The 19,851-nt window shown below is 48.7% G+C and overlaps 1 protein-coding gene across 1 annotated transcript in view; it reads right to left on the bottom strand.

Moving 5' to 3' along the window:
- The window catches only part of LOC119972934 (chloride channel protein C-like), a 161,809-nt gene extending 142,184 nt beyond the window's left edge, over positions 1-19,625 (bottom strand). The window contains exon 1 of the mRNA XM_038810469.1: positions 19,387-19,625. Within this exon, the coding sequence (XP_038666397.1) occupies positions 19,387-19,625 (239 nt within the window). The remainder of the gene's footprint in view (positions 1-19,386) is intronic.
- Between the last annotated feature and the right edge of the window lie 226 nt (positions 19,626-19,851).

Genomic DNA, 19,851 nt, shown 5'->3' with positions numbered 1-19,851 from the left:
CATACATCACCGGACTAAACCCCATCACCATTCTAACCGAACATACACCCACACAGCTACTACTAGACGGTCGACTGAAGGACGGTTCAGTTAGCCAGATTAGGGCAGCTAGGTGGACCCTACTTTTACAAGGACGGGACATTACTGTAAAACGGACACGCACACACACATACTTAGCCGACAACCTCCAATACCCCGGACAGCCCCATGACTGTGAAATTGTAGCTCCCCTGCATAACACAGGACCCTTTTTAGCAAAAACACCCCCCAGGAAGATAGGGAACCCGAAACAAAGCCCCCAGCCCACAGACACGTGTGGACCCTTGAGGATTTATGTAGACGGTTCCTCCACAGTTTTAAATGGTGAGCGTATCACAGGATGCGGCATCTATGTAGAGGACGCGCAGGGGCGCGCTCTCGAAGAGATAGCTCTTAAGTTACCAGGTCACTTAGGCGCGCAGGCAGCAGAGCTAGCAGCCATAGCGTACATAGTGGACCACCCCGATTCTTTCCCCAGCCCAGCAGACATATATTCAGACAGCTTATATGTCTGCAATAGCCTGACAGACTTTCTGCCCCTGTGGAGGACACGAGGTTTTGTCTCCGCAGACGGAAAACCCCTTCCATCAGCCCCCTTACTCCAGCATATCCTAGAGAAAGCGAGGGACAGGACCTTCGGCATTATAAAAGTTCGAAGCCACCATAGGTCATCACCCCCTGGGAATGTAAAGGCCGACGCGTTGGCTAAGGCAGGTTCCAGGAGAGGACACTTATGGACCCCCCCAGCTAGCGCACCAGCTAGCGCCCCTGTGAGCGCAGTCCAAGTCTCACAGACTGATATTAAAGATCTCGTGGCAGCACAAAAACAGGACGGAGACCTCAGGGAGGTTTTCAAGGGAAACTTTGTGCCTGCTTACGAGCACTTTAAACACGCACTGACCACACATGAGGGTGTGATCATTAAGGACCAACTTTATGTGGTCCCGAAGCAGGACAGGAATCAGATGATTGCCTTGTTCCATGACGGACACGGGCATCAGGGAATTGATGCAACAACGAGGCACCTCAGGCAACTCTGTTGGTGGCCTAATCTCAGGAATGATGTAACGCACTACATAGAGAATTGCCTGATCTGTGCTCAGAATAACCCGGAGAGGTATTCTAAGAAAGCACAACTTCGGCATACTCGCCCAGTTAACGGCCCTTGGACAAACCTCCAGATCGACTTTATAGGTCCATTGCCCCCTTGTCGGAATGGCTATAAATACGTTCTGGTGGTGATAGATACCTTTACCAAGTGGGTAGAGGCATTTCCCTCACGAACAAATACAGCAAAGACAGCTGCAAAGATCCTGACCCACCACATCTTCACGAGATGGGGTTTACCCCGAAGTATCGATTCGGACCAGGGATCTCACTTTACAGGACGGGTCATGAGGAACGTCCTGACAATATTCGGAATCAAACAGAATTTTCATATTGCGTATCATCCACAGTCCAGCGGGATTGTGGAGCGCATGAATCGGACCCTAAAAACCACCCTTAGGAAAATGGTTCAAGAGAACATTTCCACATGGGATTCAGTGCTCCCCTTTGCACTTATGTTCATAAGGAACACTGTCTCCACATCTACAGGATACACACCACACACACTCATGACCGGACGCCCTATGAAAGGTACAGAATTCCTTTTAGGACTGGACATGACAAGCCCCGAAGTGACGGCCCTCACACATGAAAGGGCAGTTAAAGATCTAGTTCAGACTGTGAGGTCTGCACAGATCGCAGCCGCAGTCCAGCTAGGGAAACGCCGACAGCAACGTACTGCCTGTTTCAATAAGACCGTCCACACCACAGAATTCCAGGTTGGGCAACAGGTAATGTTATCTGTTTATAACCCCAGCAGTTTTTTGGCTCCAAAATATTCCGGTCCCTACTCAATTTCGGACAAAATTAGCCCCTCCGTTTACAGGATAAAGTATCCTAATGGGAAGACCGCGTGGTTCCATATAAACCAGTTAAAGGCATATGGAACACAGGCCAACCATGCTCACCATGTCCTGCTGGATGCAGCAGAACACTTCACCCCGCCCACCAGAGACACTTTTCCACCATCCCCCTCACAGACCAGTTCATCAACGGACTCGCCCACGACTCCGCCCACAGACCACTACAGACCACGCCCCGACACGCCCACAAGCTGCCACAGCAGAGACAGTAGGACAGACACTGACTCTGAAGACAGCGACAGCACACAGCCATACAGCCCACACTGCACCAACTACGACCCCGACTCCAGTGACCCCATGGAAGTCACCTACCTCAAACATCCAGAACCACCACCCGACCCCGACTACCCCGACAACACACTCGACGCTACACAATGGCACAGGGACAATTCCTACAGACTTGTCCGCAATGACGAGAGTGACCCCCGGTCACACAATTCCAAAATAGCATGCCTGATCCACACAAGGGTGTGGGATCCGGGAGAGCAGGACGACACGGTGTCTGACTCCCGACACGGCAACCCCTTTGTGACCCTGTTCACAGAGGCAGAATCAAAGTGAGGTGTCCAGATGATGTAAGATAGGAATCGTTTGAGGGAAACGATGTCCTTTCTGATGGAACCTGCACGTATGTTTGTCTTCGTTTTATGTTTGTTTGTCTCAGGTTTGTACATTGTTCAGCTGGAGGATGGACATCTTCTTTTCAGCTGAAAAGATTGTGACCACCTCACATACACGTTAGCTTGTCTGCCGAAACTTTTGAGAACTTCGGTTTGATTGGAGATCCTTTCCAAAGCTGTAAGGCCACACGCCAAATAGCTTGTCCGCAGATATCTCTGAGAACTTCAGTGATGTCCTCAGTTGGAGCATCTTGGCTCCCTTGGTTTTTTTTCAGGTGCCCCTCTATTCGGCGAAATAGAGGCTGCAAGTCATGGTCAACACATTCGTCCCCGTTTCTTCCAGGTTACTCAGGCAGTGGACAAACGGCACTGAGGACCCGCCCTGTCTGAGAACCAACCCTTGGTCAGCCAAGCTCGGGTATGGCACAGCACGCCCTACCCGGGGATCCCATCCAACTCGTACCCGTAGCGGCCCATACGCAACTCATTCGGATGTTTATTTCCAAGTTTGTTTTCATTTTAGGTTAGGTAGCCCTTCGGCCACCATCCCACATGCTATTTACATCCGGGAACATTCGGATGGTAAATCAGCAAAGCCTGCGAGACGGCTCGCAGAAGGAAGGATTGTTAGGTGTATGCTGGTCTTTAAATTCGCTTTTTGAAAAAAAAATGAGGGGAGTCACAGGGTGTGACTTAGCCAGTCATTTTAAAGGGTCAATTGGGTTTTGAAAGACAGATGCACTAACAAGTAAAGGTCTTAAACTGTGTATTGACAGATACTGTGCTTGATCCCAAAGGTTTCAAAGGACGAGACAGAGGTCGAAGCCAGGATTGTCAATACCGGAGGAAGAAGGAAGAGAAAGAAGAAGAACAACAAAAGATGATGGAAGCCCACTTATTACTGTTTAATGTCATATGTATATGTGTGGAAACAAGACACGTTTCCCCCACAACCCCCACCGTAAATGTTAGTACAACAAACCCCCAGTGCTCAGCTCTGATCAGCGAGGTTCAGACCTGGTGTACTAAATTCATGACGTGGTACTCCATGTCCTACATAATCGAATCACTGTTGGTGATCGCGATCCTCATCATCCTAGTGCAGACCCTCAGGTTGAGGAAATGGAAGAGGAGAGCCTCTCGTTCCAGCACCTCACCCATCTATAGAGTGCAATCCCCCATCTTCGGATTCCACCAAACCCCTCAACCCCTCACTGATTACAACACTCTGTAAATAAAATTCAGCCATGTATTATATTAGAACATAGAACATAGAACAGTACAGCACAGAACAGGCCCTTCGGCCTTCGATGTTGTGCCGAGCAATGATCACCCTACCTAAACCCACGTAACCCGTATACCCGTAACCCAACAATCCCCCCATTAACCTTACACTACGGGCAATTTAGCATGGCCAATCCACCTAACCCGCACATCTTTGGACTGTGGGAGGAAACCAGAGCACCCGGAGGAAACCCACGCACACACGGGGAGGACGTGCAGACTCCGCACAGACAGTGACCCAGCCGGGAATCGAACCTGGGACCCTGGAGCTGTGAAGCATTGATGCTAACCACCATGCTACCGTGAGGCCCCTCATTTGTTCCATACTCGACTGCCGAGTTGGGAAGTGTGATGTTGTGGTGTGAATGGTTAAGGTTTTAGAGTGATTAAATGTTTAAGTCAAGGTTAAGGTTAATAGTGATAGGTAGAGGTTCCCAATTGTAGTAATGCATGTCCCTTTTGACATAGGGCCAAGTAGAAATGTTAGTTAAAATTTTTTTTTCTCTTCTTCCCATAGTTTAGAACAGAGTAGAACAGGAACTGGCAAGAGGTCAGAACACAAGGAGGCAAAGTACATAGGTGATCCTTCACAATAGTATGATTGTGAGGATCACAAGGAGGGAATGTAGCCATGCTGGCCACGCAAAATGGACACTGAGCCAAACTAAAATGGAAGGCTGCTGGGAAACAGACAGTTCAGCCAGAACAGCAGTCTGCAAAGAGCAGTTTGCATTCTGCAGCAGCAGAAACCAGTTTGGGCTCAGGTGAAAAGACCTTAGCTAGGTGCAAATGGCAAAACGCTTTGCATGCTAATGAGGCCATCAGACTTGAACACCCACACAATAGATACATTTGGTTCTGAATGGACACATTCCAATCAAGACCCAGACATCGAGGCACCAGAAACCTCCAAACAAAAGGACATAAGAAACGCCCCCTCCATCACGGAGACCCCCTCGCATTGGGGAATTAATCCAGTATCGATAAGAAATTGATCCAATAGGTAGAGCCCGCCCGAGAAGAGGGAAGGACAACGGAACCCCTATAAAAGATAGGGACCTCGTGTTGTCCGGTCTGTTAAACCCGTGCTCCGGCTCTGACTGACACCTGGCATCCTGACTCCAGCCGTTGAGCACCAGCCGCCGAAACCGTAAGTTCAACGCTCGCTACGCGATCCAAGCCCACTAGACTCCCAAGTACCAGAACGCTTGCTGAAGGCTGCAGTACCAAGACCAGGACGAAGGCCTCGTTCTCTGACCTTGCCTGTTCCTGTTAGATAAGTATTCTGTTTGCTTAAGTTTAGTTGTAGCTTAGTCTCTTAGTGTGTGCATGAGTATTTATTATTAACTGTATAATAAATATTGATCGTTTGAACTTTACTAATCGGTGTATCGTCTTTATTACTTTGAACTTGACCTTGGAATACTTGTGACGCTGCCTATACGGCAACTGGCGACTCCAGAGCTAAATAATTACATAGAACAGAGCCTAGCAGTGTTAAGCACACGTCGAACTCGGAGGCGTGTTAATACACTCCAATAAACGCGTTTTACGCCCATAGTAAAACGTGCAACAGTCCTCCTTGGTATCCTTTCGTTTTTATTGGTTTGTGTTTGATGTTGCCTTTTTGCTTTTTTGCTTTTTCGCTTTTTGGGGCTGTTATTTATTTATTTGGGTGCTTTTTCGTTTCTTCACTGGTGGAGGGTTGGGGAGCTGTTTGCGGTCCCGCTGGGTCATCTGCCCGTCTTTTTCCAACGTGTTGGGTCGGGGGGACGGGGTTTGGGATGGAAGCGCGGGTTTTCTTCCCATGCTGGAGGAGCAGTGGGCGGGGCCGGCACTGGGAGGGGGGAGTGGTGGTTGTGTTGCATCGGTGGGGGGTTGTTGGGATGGTGGGAGCAGCCAGGGTCAGCAGGAGTCGGCTGACTTACGGAAGTACGATGGAAGGGGTTACGCAGCTAGTGGGGGCCCTAGCTTTGGGGGGGGCCTGGGGGGGGTACCGGGTTGCTGCTGCAGGGGCCGAAGGGGAACTGCTGGTGGTGGGGGAGGTTGGGAGGGGGGTCTGCCACCGTGGGGAACGGGCCTGGGGGGTTCTGCGGGCACGTGGTGAGCCGAGGGAGAGCTATGGCTGACCGGCGCAGAGGGAGGGGGAAGACCCCCAGATTCGGCTGGTACATGGAACGTGAGGGGGCTGAATGGACCGGTGAAGCGGTCCCGGGTCTTGGCGCATTTGAAGGGGCTGGGAGCGGACGTGGCTATGCTCCAGGAGACGCACCTTAAGGTGGTGGATCAGGTGAGGCTGAGAAGAGGCTGGATTGGGCAGGTGTTTCGCTCGGGGCTAGAGGCGAAGAATCGAGGGGTGGCGATTTTAGTTGGCAAGAGCTTGTCGTTTGTGGAGTCGAGTGAGGTGGCGGACAGTGGAGGTAGATACGTAATGGTGAGTGGCAGGCTTCAAGGGGAGCGGGTGGTTCTGGTCAATGTGTACGCCCCCAACTGGGACGATGCGGGCTTCATGCGGCGAATGTTGAGCCATATCCCGGACCTGAAACGGGGGGGCTTGATCTTGGGAGGGGATTTTAATACCGTGTTGGATCCAGCTCTGGATCTTTCAAGGTCAAGGACGGGCAAGAGGCCGGCGGCGGCCTCAGTGCTGAGGGGGTTCATTGATCAGATGGGAGGGGTAGACCCTTGGAGGTTTTTGAGGCCGGGAGGTAGGGGGCGGAATTCTCCACTCCCGGGAAAAATCGGAAGGGCCGTCGTGAACTTGGCCGAGTTTCACGACGGCCGTGGAGGCCGCTCCTCGCCCCCTATTCTCCTCTCCCGGCGGGGCTAGGAGCGGCGCTCCGTAAATCTTGGCCGTGGGGGCGTCGCGCCGAGAATGACGTGGCCGGCGCGCCTAATTATGTCAGCCGCGCATGCGCAGGTTGGCCGGCTCCAACCCGCGCATGCGCGGCTGACGTCATGACGCTGACGCACGAAAGGCTTTTTTGAGGAGGGTTAATAAGAGTATTCTGGGGTTCGTGTGGGCGCGGAAGACCCTGAGAGTGAGGAGGGTATTCCTGGAGTGAGGCAGGGAGGTACGCAGTTTGGCGTTGCCCAACTTGTGTGAGTATTACTGGGCTGCGAATGTGGCAATGATTCGTAGGTGGGTGATGGAGGGGGAGGGTGGCGCATGGAAGAGGTTGGAGGTGGCGTCCTGTGTGGGTACGAGTTTGGAGGCATTGGTGACGGACCCGCTCCCACTCCCCCCCGGCAAGGTACTCTACGAGTCCAGTAGTGGTGGCTTCCCTCAAAATTTGGGGGCAGTGGAGGCGGAATAGGGGGGAAGTGAAGGCCTCAGTGTGTGCCCCGATACGGGGCAATCACCAGTTTGCACCAGGGAGAATAGATGGTGGGTTTTTGAGTTGGCACACGGCAGGCATCAGGCGGATGGGGGACCTTTTCCTCAATGGGAAGTTTGCGACTTTAGAGGAGTTGGAGGGGAAATGGGGCCTCCCCCCTGGGAATGCTTTCAGGTATATGCAGATTCCGGCATTTGTTAAGCGGCAGGTGGCAGAGTTCCCGCTGCTGCCGCCTAGGGGGGTGCAGGATAGGGTGCTCTCGGGGACGTGGGTCGGTGAGGGGAGGATCTCGGCAATTTATCAGGTGATGCAGGAGGAGGAGGAGGCCTCGGTGGAAGAGCTGAAAGTGAAGTGGGAGGAGGAGCCAGGGGATGAGATCGATGAGGGGACGTGGGCGGACGCCCTGGGGAGGGTGAACCCGGCCTCTTCTTGCGCACGGCTCAGCTTAATTCAGCTGAAGGTGATGCATAGGGCGCACATGACTGGGGCCAGGGTGAGCCGGTTCTTTGGAGGAGAGGACAGATGTGGGAAGTGTTCGGGAGGCCCGGCGAACCACACCCACATGTTCTGGGCGTGTCTGGCGTTGGAGGGGTTTTGGAAGGGGGTGGCGGGGACTTTGTCCAAGGTGGTCGGTTCCAGGGTGGAACCGGGCTGGGGGCACGCGATCTTTGGGGTAGCATCGGAGCCGGGAGTGCAGGAGGCGAGAGAGGCCGGTACTCTGGCCTTTGCATCTCTAGTAGCCAGGCGTAGGATTCTTTTGCAGTGGAGGGACGCAAAGCCCCCGAGCGCGGAGGCCTGGTTTAACGACATGGCCGGGTTCATCAGGCTGGAGAAGATTAAGTTTGCCCTGAGGGGGCCGGTACAAGGGTTCTTCCGGCAGTGGCAGCCCTTTCTCGATTTTCTGGCGGAGAGTTAGAGGGTGGTCAATCTCAGCAGCAACCCGGGGGGGTGGGTTAGGGGTCTGTTAAGGGGGTTTGTTTTTGCGACTGTTTGCTACTTTCTTCTTTTTTGTATTGTTATTAATTTATTGCTTTGTATTGGGGGGGTCCTTCCTTCTGTTTATTTCTATACCTTATTTATTTTGTTGTTGGGAGAAAATTTGTTGTTGAAAAATTTGAATAAAAATTATTTTTTTTTAAAAAGCCTTTTCTGCTTCCATTGCGATCACTACCTCCACCTCCCTACCTTCCAGGGGCATCATGATCACGTTTAACAACCTTCTTACATTTGCCACCAACTGCCTACCCTTAACAAACCCCGTCTGGTCCTCCCCAATAACATCCAGAACACAATCCTCAATCCTGGAGGACAAAATTTTGGCCAGCAATTTGGCATCCACATTCAACAGGGATATCGGCCTGTAGGACCTACACAGTCCCGGGTTCTTGTCCCACTTCAGAATCAGTCCTTCCTCCAGAAAAGGAGGAAGGATGGCCCCTTTGGTCCGATTTTTGTTCAAATGAAGAGTCAGGTCCATAGGATAAACTTGGTGGGACAACCTAACCGAGGTGCAGAAGAAAAATGCAGCGAAAGTGCAAAAGCCGATGGCAATTGTGTCCTGTTCGGCACAGTTGCGAGGCACAGAGGAGGTCACGAGGATGCTCCGCAGGCAGCTAGTTGAGAAAGAAGAGAAGAATGAGGGAAACAATAGTGAAAGCGAAAAGATTATTGAGCAACTCCGGGATCAGTTGGTAGCTAAAAATAAAGAGATGGTTGATGTCAAACGGGCACATCAATCTTGTTTAGTTCACCTTAGCAGCTTTCAGACCCAGTACGATGAAGTCTACCAAGATACACAGCGCGCAGTCTTGGTACGAGAAGAGACAGAACAGCAGGTAGCACAGTTAACGAGTCAATGCGCGGATTTAAAGGCAGCTTTACGAGCCTCCATAGCTCCACTACAGAACAAAGACAGAGCACAGGAGACCACGCGAAATGTAGACAACAAATAGAGAAGTTGCAGTCACTGCTTTCAGTGCAAAGTGGATTTAGGTAGACTTTTGGACAAAATTTAGATGAGGAAGGTGACGCCAATTGGCAAGAACTAAATGAAACCACCCAGAGATATGTGGAGAATACCGAAAATCACAATAGTGATCCCCATGCCCCGAAAAGGAAAGCACCGGCACCACCGACTGCACAGGCAGCACACACCCCCATGAATCCGGTCACCACACAGCGCACGTCATCAGATCGGGAGGAGCCTGATTGCGTTTACACCACCCCACTATCCATAACCCAATTGAGAGATGCCTGCGCTAAATTTGATCCATTCGAACCCACCGCAGACCCACATAATTTCTTTGAGAGAGTACGCCAGCAAAAGGTTATGTACGGTTTTGACGAAAGGGAGGAAGTTAAACTTATAGTAAAGAGCCTTGACCAGTCCGTCAGCTCAGCTTTGCCAGAACCCCAGAATGTAGCAGGAAGAATCCTACAGGAGCTGAAAACGGCCATTTTAGACGCAATCGGGTACAACAAGGGAGATCCGGTAGAAGGTTTAAACCGCTGTCGGCAAAAGAAGGGAGTGCATCCGACCACATTTGCAGGTCGCCTTTGGATCCATTTTAAAGCAGTATTTGGGGATTTGAACCGCACACACTTAAATGAGGACAACGCCTCTAAATGGTCCTGCACCTTAGTCTCGCATGCCACAGAAGCAGGTCAAAAGGCTTGTGTGAATTACGACCCCGCAGACCACACACACAATGAAGTGTGAGTATTAAAGAGACTCTCCTGGGCATGGGAACAATCCCTACACAGACAGGCAGATCAGGAACAGATAGAAGCAAATATACACCCAGTCAGGACTAGCCAGGACCCAGCATGGATAAACGAGGGTAGACATGAAGGACAGCACCCCAGAGCACAGCCACCATGAGGTTGCTATAATCATGGACACTTGGGACATTACGCCCCCGAATGCAGACAGAACCCCCCCCGAACCAGCAACGCCACCAACAACCAGGCCCCCCACCTAGGAACAATGTTAGGCCCATACATAGAGTTAGCCGCCCGTTCACATAATTCAGCAATCAACACCACAGATTGACGGTGTTAGGACTCCCCAACTTGGGTCTGCGACACTCTGGGACAAATCTGACAGACCAGTAGTCACAGGCACAGTCCGAGGACATCCAATAGAATTTCTTTGGGACACAGGAGGGTCCCGCACCAATTTAAACTCCTCCACAATGTTCCAGCGTGACAAATGGCCCACTACAGACACCATCACCCGTAGTGGATTTACCGGACACATACAGCAGGGATACATCAGAGCCCCTGTAGATATTCAGATAGGGAACATAAGCACCAGACACCCCGTTGTTTTAATCGACTCGCCCCAAACAGCCGAGCACCTTCTAGGAATCAATTTTATGAGCTCCCACAACATTTCCTTTGATCCCGAGAATTGATGTGCATGGAAAATGGCCAAAACAGTAGGGGACTATGAACATAGGATTTGCTCAGTAGGAGACTATTGGTTTGATCCACAAACAATTAGTACAGACCAGACAATTAGAGAAGTCCTCAGAAAACATAAAGCTTCCTTCGCCCAACACAAACACGATTGTGGGAAGATCCCAGGAATGGTCACAATTTCAGGGTCCCGATCCTAAGCCACAGAAGTAATACGGTTTCCCACAGCAAAAGATTTCAAAAGTCAACAATAACTTATTAGATCGAGGAGTAATTTGGCCAGTAGCCTCAACAAATAATGCCCTAATTTGGCCCGTGAAAAAACCCGATGGTTCTAGGCGACTGACGATTGACTACTGAGAACTTAACAAGGTCACCCTTTTTGCAGCCCCCACCTTTGCCACGAGCCCCGAGACCATGCTCAAGCAGGGAGTATAGGCAAAGTACTTCATAGTGCTGGACATCAGCAATGGCTTTTGGTCCATCCCATTTGACAAGGCCTGTCAATATAAGTTTGCGTTTACATTTCAAGAGCAGCAGTACACGTGGACATGCATCCCGCAAGGATTCCACTTTCCTCCATTTTCCACCGCCAATTGGCCAGCGGACTTTCCAAATTTTCTCGCCCCGAATGCCTTATACAGTATGTGGACGACTTACTCCTACAGACGGACACAAAAGAGGAGCATGTACAGCTCCTATCGGAATTGCTTGGCCTCCTACGATCCATTGGATGCAAGGTCAACCCCAAAAAAGCCCAGATCGTAAAAGGAAAGGTTCTTTACGCAGGCACCATTATCACGCACAGGAAGAGAGAGATCGAACAGAAGTGAATTACGTCAATAGTTAAATTGCCCCTGCCCCACAATATCACTGCACTTCAGTCATTCTTAGGATTAGTTGGATATTGTAGGAACCATATAGATGGTTTTGCCACAAAAGCAGCCCCACTCTCAGAGCTCCTTAAAAAGAACGCCCCATGGGAGTGGCATCCTCAGCACACAAACGCCATCGGTGAATTAAAACGCGCCCTAGGTACAGCCCCCGCTTTGCAAGTTCCAGACCCACACTCGCCCTATGCCATCGAAGTAGCAACCACCGACCGAACCCTATTAGCAGTACTCCTGCAGGAAAGACATGACCGCTTAGGACCCGTAGCCTATGCCTCACGAATTTTGGATCCCGTAGAGCAAGGATCTACAGCGAACGGCACTTGCTTGCAGATTTGGGCAGTACGGTATTTTGAATACATCACAGGCCTTAACCCAGTAACGATTTTAACCGAGCACACCCCAACGCAGCTATTTTTAGATGGTAGGTTAAAGGACGTTTCAGTAAGCCAGATCAGAGCAGCTCCTGGATACTGCTGATACAAGAAACGGACATTACAGTCAAACATACAAAGATCCACACATTTCTAGCAGATAACCTTCAGTATAGAGGGACCCCACATGTGTGCCAGATCATAGCAGCCCAACACCACACAGGCCCCTTTATTCCAAAGTCACTGCACACACAAGCAGGCAATAAAATTTATAGATTTATGAAGACGGTTCCTCCACGATCGAAAATGGAAAGAGAATAACTGGTTGTGGAATTTATGTAGAGATGCACAGGGAGGCGCATTAGAAGAACTATCTTTAAAATTGCCTGGCCACCTAGGATCACAAGCAGCAGAACTAGCAGCCATAGCATATGTAGTGCAGCACCCCGATTAATTTCCAATCCCTGCAGACATACATTCGGACAGTTTATATGTGTGCAATAGCTTGACAGAATTCCTGCCCCTGTGGGAATCTGGAGGATTCGTATCCGCTGATGGTAAACCCCTATCCTCAGCCCCATTGTTGAAACATATTCTTAGGACAGCTAAAGACCACACGTACGGTATTATTAAAGTGAGAAGCCATCATCATTCCTCCCCACCCGTTAATGTAAAGGCTTAGCTAAATCAGGATTACGCCACAGTCACTAATGGCAACCCCCCGAAAGTGAACCGTTACATGCAGTCCAGGTTTCTTAGACCAACATCGAGGATCTATCCCAGCCCAAAAGGCAGACGACACTCTCAAACAAGCTTTAGACGGTAACTTCCCAGCCCCCTATGACAAATGCAAGGACTCAGTGACGGTACAGGACGGTATAGTTTTGAAAAATTGAATGTATGTGGTCCCCACCCAGGAAAGAAACCAGATAATTTACCAGTTTCATGACGGACATCAGGGGATAGACAATACCATTGCCCATTTAAGACCTTTGTGCTGGTGGCCCGATTTAAAATCCGATGTAACACATTATGTTGAGAATTGTTTAATCTGTGCACAGAACAATCCTGAAAGGTACTCCAAGAAAGGACAATTGAGACACACCCGACCTGTTAATGGCCCTCGGACAAATTTGCAACTCGACTACATTGGCCCCCTCCCCCCTTACCAAAATGGTTTCAAATATGTATTAGTGGTAATCGACGCCTTTACAAAATGGGTAGAAGCATTTCCCTCCCGTACAAACACGGCAAAGACCACAGCTAAGATTTTGACCCAACAGATATTTACACACTGCGATCTCCCCCGCAGCATTGAGTCAGACCAAGGTTCCCATTTCACCGGCAGAGCCATGCAAAATGTCCTAACAATTTTTGGAGTGAAACCAAAATTTCACATCGCGTATCACCCCCAATCCAGCAGCATTGTTGAGAGAATGAATCACACATTAAAAGCGACCATTAGAAAGATGGTGCAACAGGATAACACCACATGGGACACAGTTCTCCCATTTACCCTTATTCGGAACACCGTTTCCAGTTCCACAGGTCCCCCCCCCCCCCCACACACCCCCCACACACACACACACACACACTCATAACCGGACGGCCCATGAAAGGAATTGAATATTTATTATGTCTCGATTTGGCAAGCCCCACAGTCACCGCCCTCACCCATGAAAAAGCTGTCCAACAAGTCACAGAGTATATTAAAGCAGCATAGTTCACTGCAGCTGTCCGACTAGGCGCTAGAAGGAAAGCCTGCTTTGACATAACCGTCTACCCTGTAGAGTACACAGTCTGTCAGCAAGTAATGGTTTCCCTTTATAATCACAGTTCTTTCATCACTGGACTCCTACAAGCCTCTGTACCACACACCACACCAGCCCCGAACACCACCACACATCATGACATCCCTAGCCCAGACACCACACATAGAGATAGACACTGAAACCCCCACTTGGTGTGAAGACATCGCCAAATGGTACCCCCTTTCATACACAGTAGAGGCCCTTCTGGTAATAGCAATACTCTGCAGTGTCCTCCAGATACTTAGACTCCGCAAATGGCTAAATGGAGCCTCCCGCTTTCCGATATATCCACTCCGAGCCCCCTTCTTTGGAATTCACCCACCTCAACAAACACTGTAATCGCTGATAAAAATAAAGACCGTATACCTCTCTAACTTTGATGGATTAAGTAGGAATGTGATGCTGCTGTTTTGAAACCTTGTATTGTACATAAGTTCTTTTTGATATTTGCCAGCAGCATTAGAGTAGCTTAGATAGTGTAAGTTAGATATTCAATTGTGCGGAACAGTGAAATGTTTTATAGTGACCCGTTAGAAATTATGAATGTATGATGTGTTAATAAAAACGCACCAAAAACATAGGACAGAGTAGCGTAGAACCTGTCCTTGACCAAGGGTAACCGGCACACCAGGGATGGATAAGGGATCCACCACGCTTCGCGTTCAGGATCAAGAGGACGGTGTGTAGCCATCTCAGATGGCCACCTGCAAAGGACCATGGGAATTATGGCCAACCCAGGACTCAGACAGACTCAGAGCTTGTGTGTGTATTTGCAACCCAGATAGCTAGACGCGATGGAAACCCCAGCTCGTTTGCATTCTAATGGCCCATTTCCCCAGAACAAAAGTACTGTACTCAGGTAACCGATACAGATGCAGACTAATCATCGCCACTCCCTTTACTCAGGGAGCCCAAACAGCCAAGGTCAATGACCACTAAGGGCACACCCAGCCATCAAGGCACCCACCCCTTTATTGGCCAAAATCAAAGCCAACCCAAGTACAGGATAACGACCAGACAGACAAGTTCAAGACCAACAATCGCTACAAAGCGGATGAACCCAGCAAAAACAGAGCCACTTCTTCCACCCAGCCCCGCAAGATCCGGACAAAGGCCTTGTCCATCTGCATAGAGCCAGTTGCCTGAAGTTAAGTATAGGTTATTGTAGTTGTTAGGTGTAGTTTAACTTGTTGTGTTTTGTGTTGAATGTCAAAGTAATCCTTGTGTGTAAATAAACCATCTTTGAACTTGAACTGACTAACTGGTTGTGTGGTCCTTTGATCGATATCCGGTAAAGCCTTGTAGTGGTATCATTTGATACCTGCCGACTCTAAAGAGCATCATTATTAATTGGCAACATTATTGGCAACTCCGGTGCCGATTGGCAACACAGGTGATCAGCCTAGTTGGGGGGTTCATTGCCCCGCCTTTCCCTGATCAGCCATCCCCTTTCCAGCCCATGCTCCGTGCCTCCTCCGGTCCGCCCCCAGGCAGCCTCCGCCCCCAACCTCCTCTCTGTCCCTTAGTCCAAGTCCCTCCCTCATCAGCAGAACATTTATCCCCCCTCCCCTCCAATAACAACACTCTATAACCCAACCCCTTTAATAAACCGAACATAAGCACACCCCCCACTGCGCTTCTGTGAGCTAGCGCACCCAGCTAGCTTGGTGGCCCCCATCCTTGGTTTGGATAGTCTCCCACCTATTGTTCCCTCCTCACCCTCCCGCCCGCTCATACAAACATACTCCAACATCAAACAATCCCCACACAATTGCCCGACAGAAAAACACCAAGATCTAAACAAGCACACCTCCATCCCCCAACAGTGCAGATGAAAACCTTAACTCACTCAGCTCTACCGTTGGTCCCAAATCAATCAAAAGGCATTGCAAACAGCTCCCACAAAATGAAAAACAAGAAACTTTTTTTTTAAAAGAACAGAAAAACAAACAAAAAAAAACACTGCAGCAAAGTTCAAAAGTTCTCAGTCCACCACCAGTCCTTTCCTTTTCGCGAAGTCCAGCGCGTCCTCAGGAGACTCGAAATAAAAGTGCTGTTCCTTGTGCGTGACCCAGAGACGGGCCGGATACAACAGTCCAAACTTCACCTATTTCTTAAAAAGGATCGACCTAATCTGGTTTAAACCTGCTCTTCTCCTGGCCACCTCCACACTCAGGTCTTGGTAAACCCACAGGATACTGTTGTCCCACTTACAGCTCCGTGTCTGCTTGGCCCACTGTAGAATGCGCTCCTTGTCCAAGTACCTGTGGAATCTCACCACCATTGCCCCTGGGGGGTCTCCCATTCGTGGCTTCCTCGGGAGCGCTCTGTGAGCCCTGTCCACCTCCAAGGGTCGGGAGAATGTCCCCTCCCCCAGCTGCTTCTCAAACATACCCGCTATGTATGCCCCAGCATCCGCTCCTTCGGACCCCTCCAGGAGCCCAACGATTCTCAAGTTCTGCTGGCGGGACCTGTTCTCTAGGTCCTCCACCTTCTCCAGGAGCCTTTTCTGCTGGTCTCTAAACATCCCCACCTCCAACTCCACCGCAGTTTGATGTTCCTCCTGCTCAGCCAGCACCTTCTCTACTTTCTGGATCGCCCGATCTTGGGTGTCCAATCTAAGCTCCAGCCGTTCAATTGACTCTTTTATCGGGTCCAAGCAGTCCCATTTCTGCTTAGCAAAGCCTTCCTGAATAACTTGCATCAGCTGCTCCGTTGACCACTGAGTCGACAAACCAGAGGTTCTGTCCTCCACCATGCTGTCTCCCGCTGCAGCTTCAGCCCAAGCCTTCTCTGTCTTTCTGTTTCTGCCTTTACGAGCACTTCTAGTCCTTCTCTCCATGAACCGATGTGGGAATTCAGTACACAATTGCCTCTGTCATCAGTTTTACAATTCAAGTCCGGTAGAAAATCGGGGGAAAAGGTCCAAAAGACTGACCAGAGCGGGAGTCACCAACTGTGCGACTTACTCCTTCATAGCTGCCACCGGAAGTCATCCAGTTAAATTTTTAATCAGTGGTAACCCCCAGAATGTTGATCGTGGGGGATTCAGCAATGGTAATGCCGTCAAACGCCAAAGGGAGCTGGTTGGATTTTCTCATGTTGGAGATGGTCATTTCCTGACACTTGTGTGGGAGGATTTTTTCTTGCCACTTATCAGTCCAAGCCTGAATGTTGCCCAGGCTTTTGGACATTGATTACTTCAGGACCTGAGGAATCACAAATGGCTCAGAACATTGTGCAATCATCAGTGAATATTCCTACTTCTGACCTTATGATGGAGGAAAGGTCACTGATGAAGCAGCTGAAGATAGTTGGACCTAGGACACTGCCCTGAGGATCTTCTGCATCAATGTCCTGGGACAGAAATGATTAGCCTCCAATATCTACAGCCATCTTACTTTGTGCTCGTCATGACTCCAGTCAGTGGAGAGTTTGTCCCCAGTTCCAATTGACTTCAATTTTGCCAGTGCTACTTGATACAACATGCAGTCAAATGTTGCCTTGATGTCAAGGGTAGTCACTGACTCCAAAATGGCTGAATATAAAAGCTTTGTACCAGTGTCTATATCTCATAAATATGTAGTGTGTGCTCACTCCAACAGTTTTGTAAGAATTCCAAATAATAACATGGAACTCCATGCTTCTGTGACTGATTGATTGTCCCAGATTCTGCGCCTGCAGCAAAGCAAGAGCGCCCCCTGCTGATCTCAAAGGAAGTTTCACTCAAAGATTTGTCAATCTCTGTGGAAGGAGCTTTATCTCTTCTATTAAATAAATTATAGTGTCGTTTGAATTGGGATTCCCAGCGATGAGCTGGAATGATGTTATCAAGCTGCATAAGCAACCAATTACATTAAAGAATTCTCACAGTCAACCTGGAAATTAAAAACACTAATAACGAGACACCTCTTAAAAACTTTACAGAAAGCAAGATTGGGACATACTTATGAAGTTATGATCGAAAGTGAAATATCATGAACAAACCTTTTAAATAGTTTAATTATTTAAAGCGTTTAGTGCAAAAAAATCTGGAAATTAATCATAAGGAAGACACGTAACGATATTCCACATATTTCTTCAGGGCCAGATCAATTGTTTAGCTATAGTTATTCCTCAAGGGTGGCACAGTGACACAGTGGTTAGCACTGCTGCAGTCCCGGATTCAATTTCAGCCTTGGGTGACTGCCTGTGTGGAATTTGCACGTTCTCCCATGTCTGGGTGGGTTTCCTCGGGGTGCTCCGGTTTCCTCCCACAGTCCAACGGTGTGCAGGTTAGGTGGAGTTATGGGGATAGGGCTGGGCGGGGAGGGGGGGGGTGTGTGCTAGGTAGGATGTTCTTTCAGAGGGTCGGTGCAGATTTGATGGGCTGAATGGCGTCCATCTACACTGTAGGGATTCTATGATCCTATGATTTGAGATCACTGTTAACAACCCAATTACACCTGACTAAGGTGTAATCTCTTACAGGGTATCTAATGGCAATGTGAGAGTAAAGTGAAATTTCTCAACAGAAGTCATGATCTCACTGATTTCCGGCTCTGCAAGGTGACGGGGGAGGGGAACAATCCACAGTGCAGCCTGTGATGGGGCAGTGAATGACAAATCATAATTTCAGGATTTCTGCACTAATCTGCGCTTGTGTAGCAACATGTATTTATATGACATGTTTAATGTAAAAGTGTTCCAAGGTGTTTCTTGCCGTCAACTTCAGAGGGGTAAGTGACACCGAAATACCAACAGTTCACCATCAAAAACCGACAAATTCCAGGACATTGGAATCGCCACACCATCGCATTATTCCTTTGCTAAATATTTGTACTTAATGCCATTATATTCTGAATAAAATTAAACATTTGGTTAGGAAATAAAATTTGTCCCCCAACTTATTTTTATTTTTCTCTTCCGAAGTCACTGACATTTTCTGAAAGGCAACCAATCCTCCCATCTGAGCCCAATCGTCTCCTCAGTCAATGTCCACACAAGACACCCATACATTGCCCAGCAGATTCCAGCATCTGGTGCAATAATGCAAGCTGATTTGTGTGCTCCTAGCCCAGGATGCTGTCAGCCATGGCTCAGGTCGGACCTCTCTTTCTTCTGGGTCACAAAGGTTCTGGGCTCAAATCCTAATCTGGGGTCTTAAGCAACGAAATTGAGGCTGACAGTCCAGTGCAGTCCTGAGGAGGTCCCCCACTGTCTCAGGGACTATCTTTCAAGGTCCCATTTTCCTGCCCGGACAGATATAAAACATTCCACAGCACTATTTCAAAAAGGAGAGAGGTAATTATCCCCACACCTGACCAATATTTATTTCTCAAGCAACAATACAAAAGAGATTATCGGTTCATTATCATCATAGTATTGCCGTTCGTGAGAGTTTGCTGTGTACAAATAGACAGCCGCATTTCCTACGACAGTGGTTACACTTCAAAAGTACTTCATTGGCTTTAAAGAGTTTCGAGATCTATGATGGTCATGAAAAACAGTCAAAATAATGCAAGTTTTTTCTTTATTTCCCAGAGACATTTTAAAATACACCTTTTTGTTCTTTATCAATATAATTACATTCTTAAAAGATAAATCTGCCAATGTTGAAATGAAAATATCTAAATAATAGACAGGAATTGTGTTACTTACCTATAAGGCATTTTTCGCAGCCAATTTTTATAAATGTCGCTGTGAGATGGTAGATAATCCAGGCTCTCATGCGATGCTAAACTCTCTCGATCTTTCTGAGTGTACTTAACACTAATTAAATTGTCCCCACCATTTCCTCTTTGAACACGGTATTTACCTATCACAGGTCTGCATTCTTGTAACAATGGATGATCCTCAGGATCCTTCCATTTGCTCATAGATTTGAAGAGAGAAGTCATTTAGCTCCAGTAACTTTCAGAGCCTCAGGGATCAACAGCTTCAAAAGTTCAATAAGGAAAAATCCTGGCTGAAACAGCGAAGTGCTCACCACCGTCAAGGTTCCAAAACAGAAATGATCATGTGCCTTTGTCAAACCTTGCGATGAATAGAGTTGGCTGGCAAATTCTTCCAGTAACCTGTTTTATCCAGGTTTGTTTATTGTCAGGAGATGTTGGGTCAACAGAG

Source organism: Scyliorhinus canicula, chromosome 10, assembly GCF_902713615.1.
Source record: "Scyliorhinus canicula chromosome 10, sScyCan1.1, whole genome shotgun sequence".
Taxonomy (NCBI): Eukaryota; Metazoa; Chordata; class Chondrichthyes; order Carcharhiniformes; family Scyliorhinidae; genus Scyliorhinus; species Scyliorhinus canicula.
The sequence above is the reverse complement of the archived record's forward strand: the minus strand, read 5'-3'. Positions and strand labels throughout refer to the sequence as shown.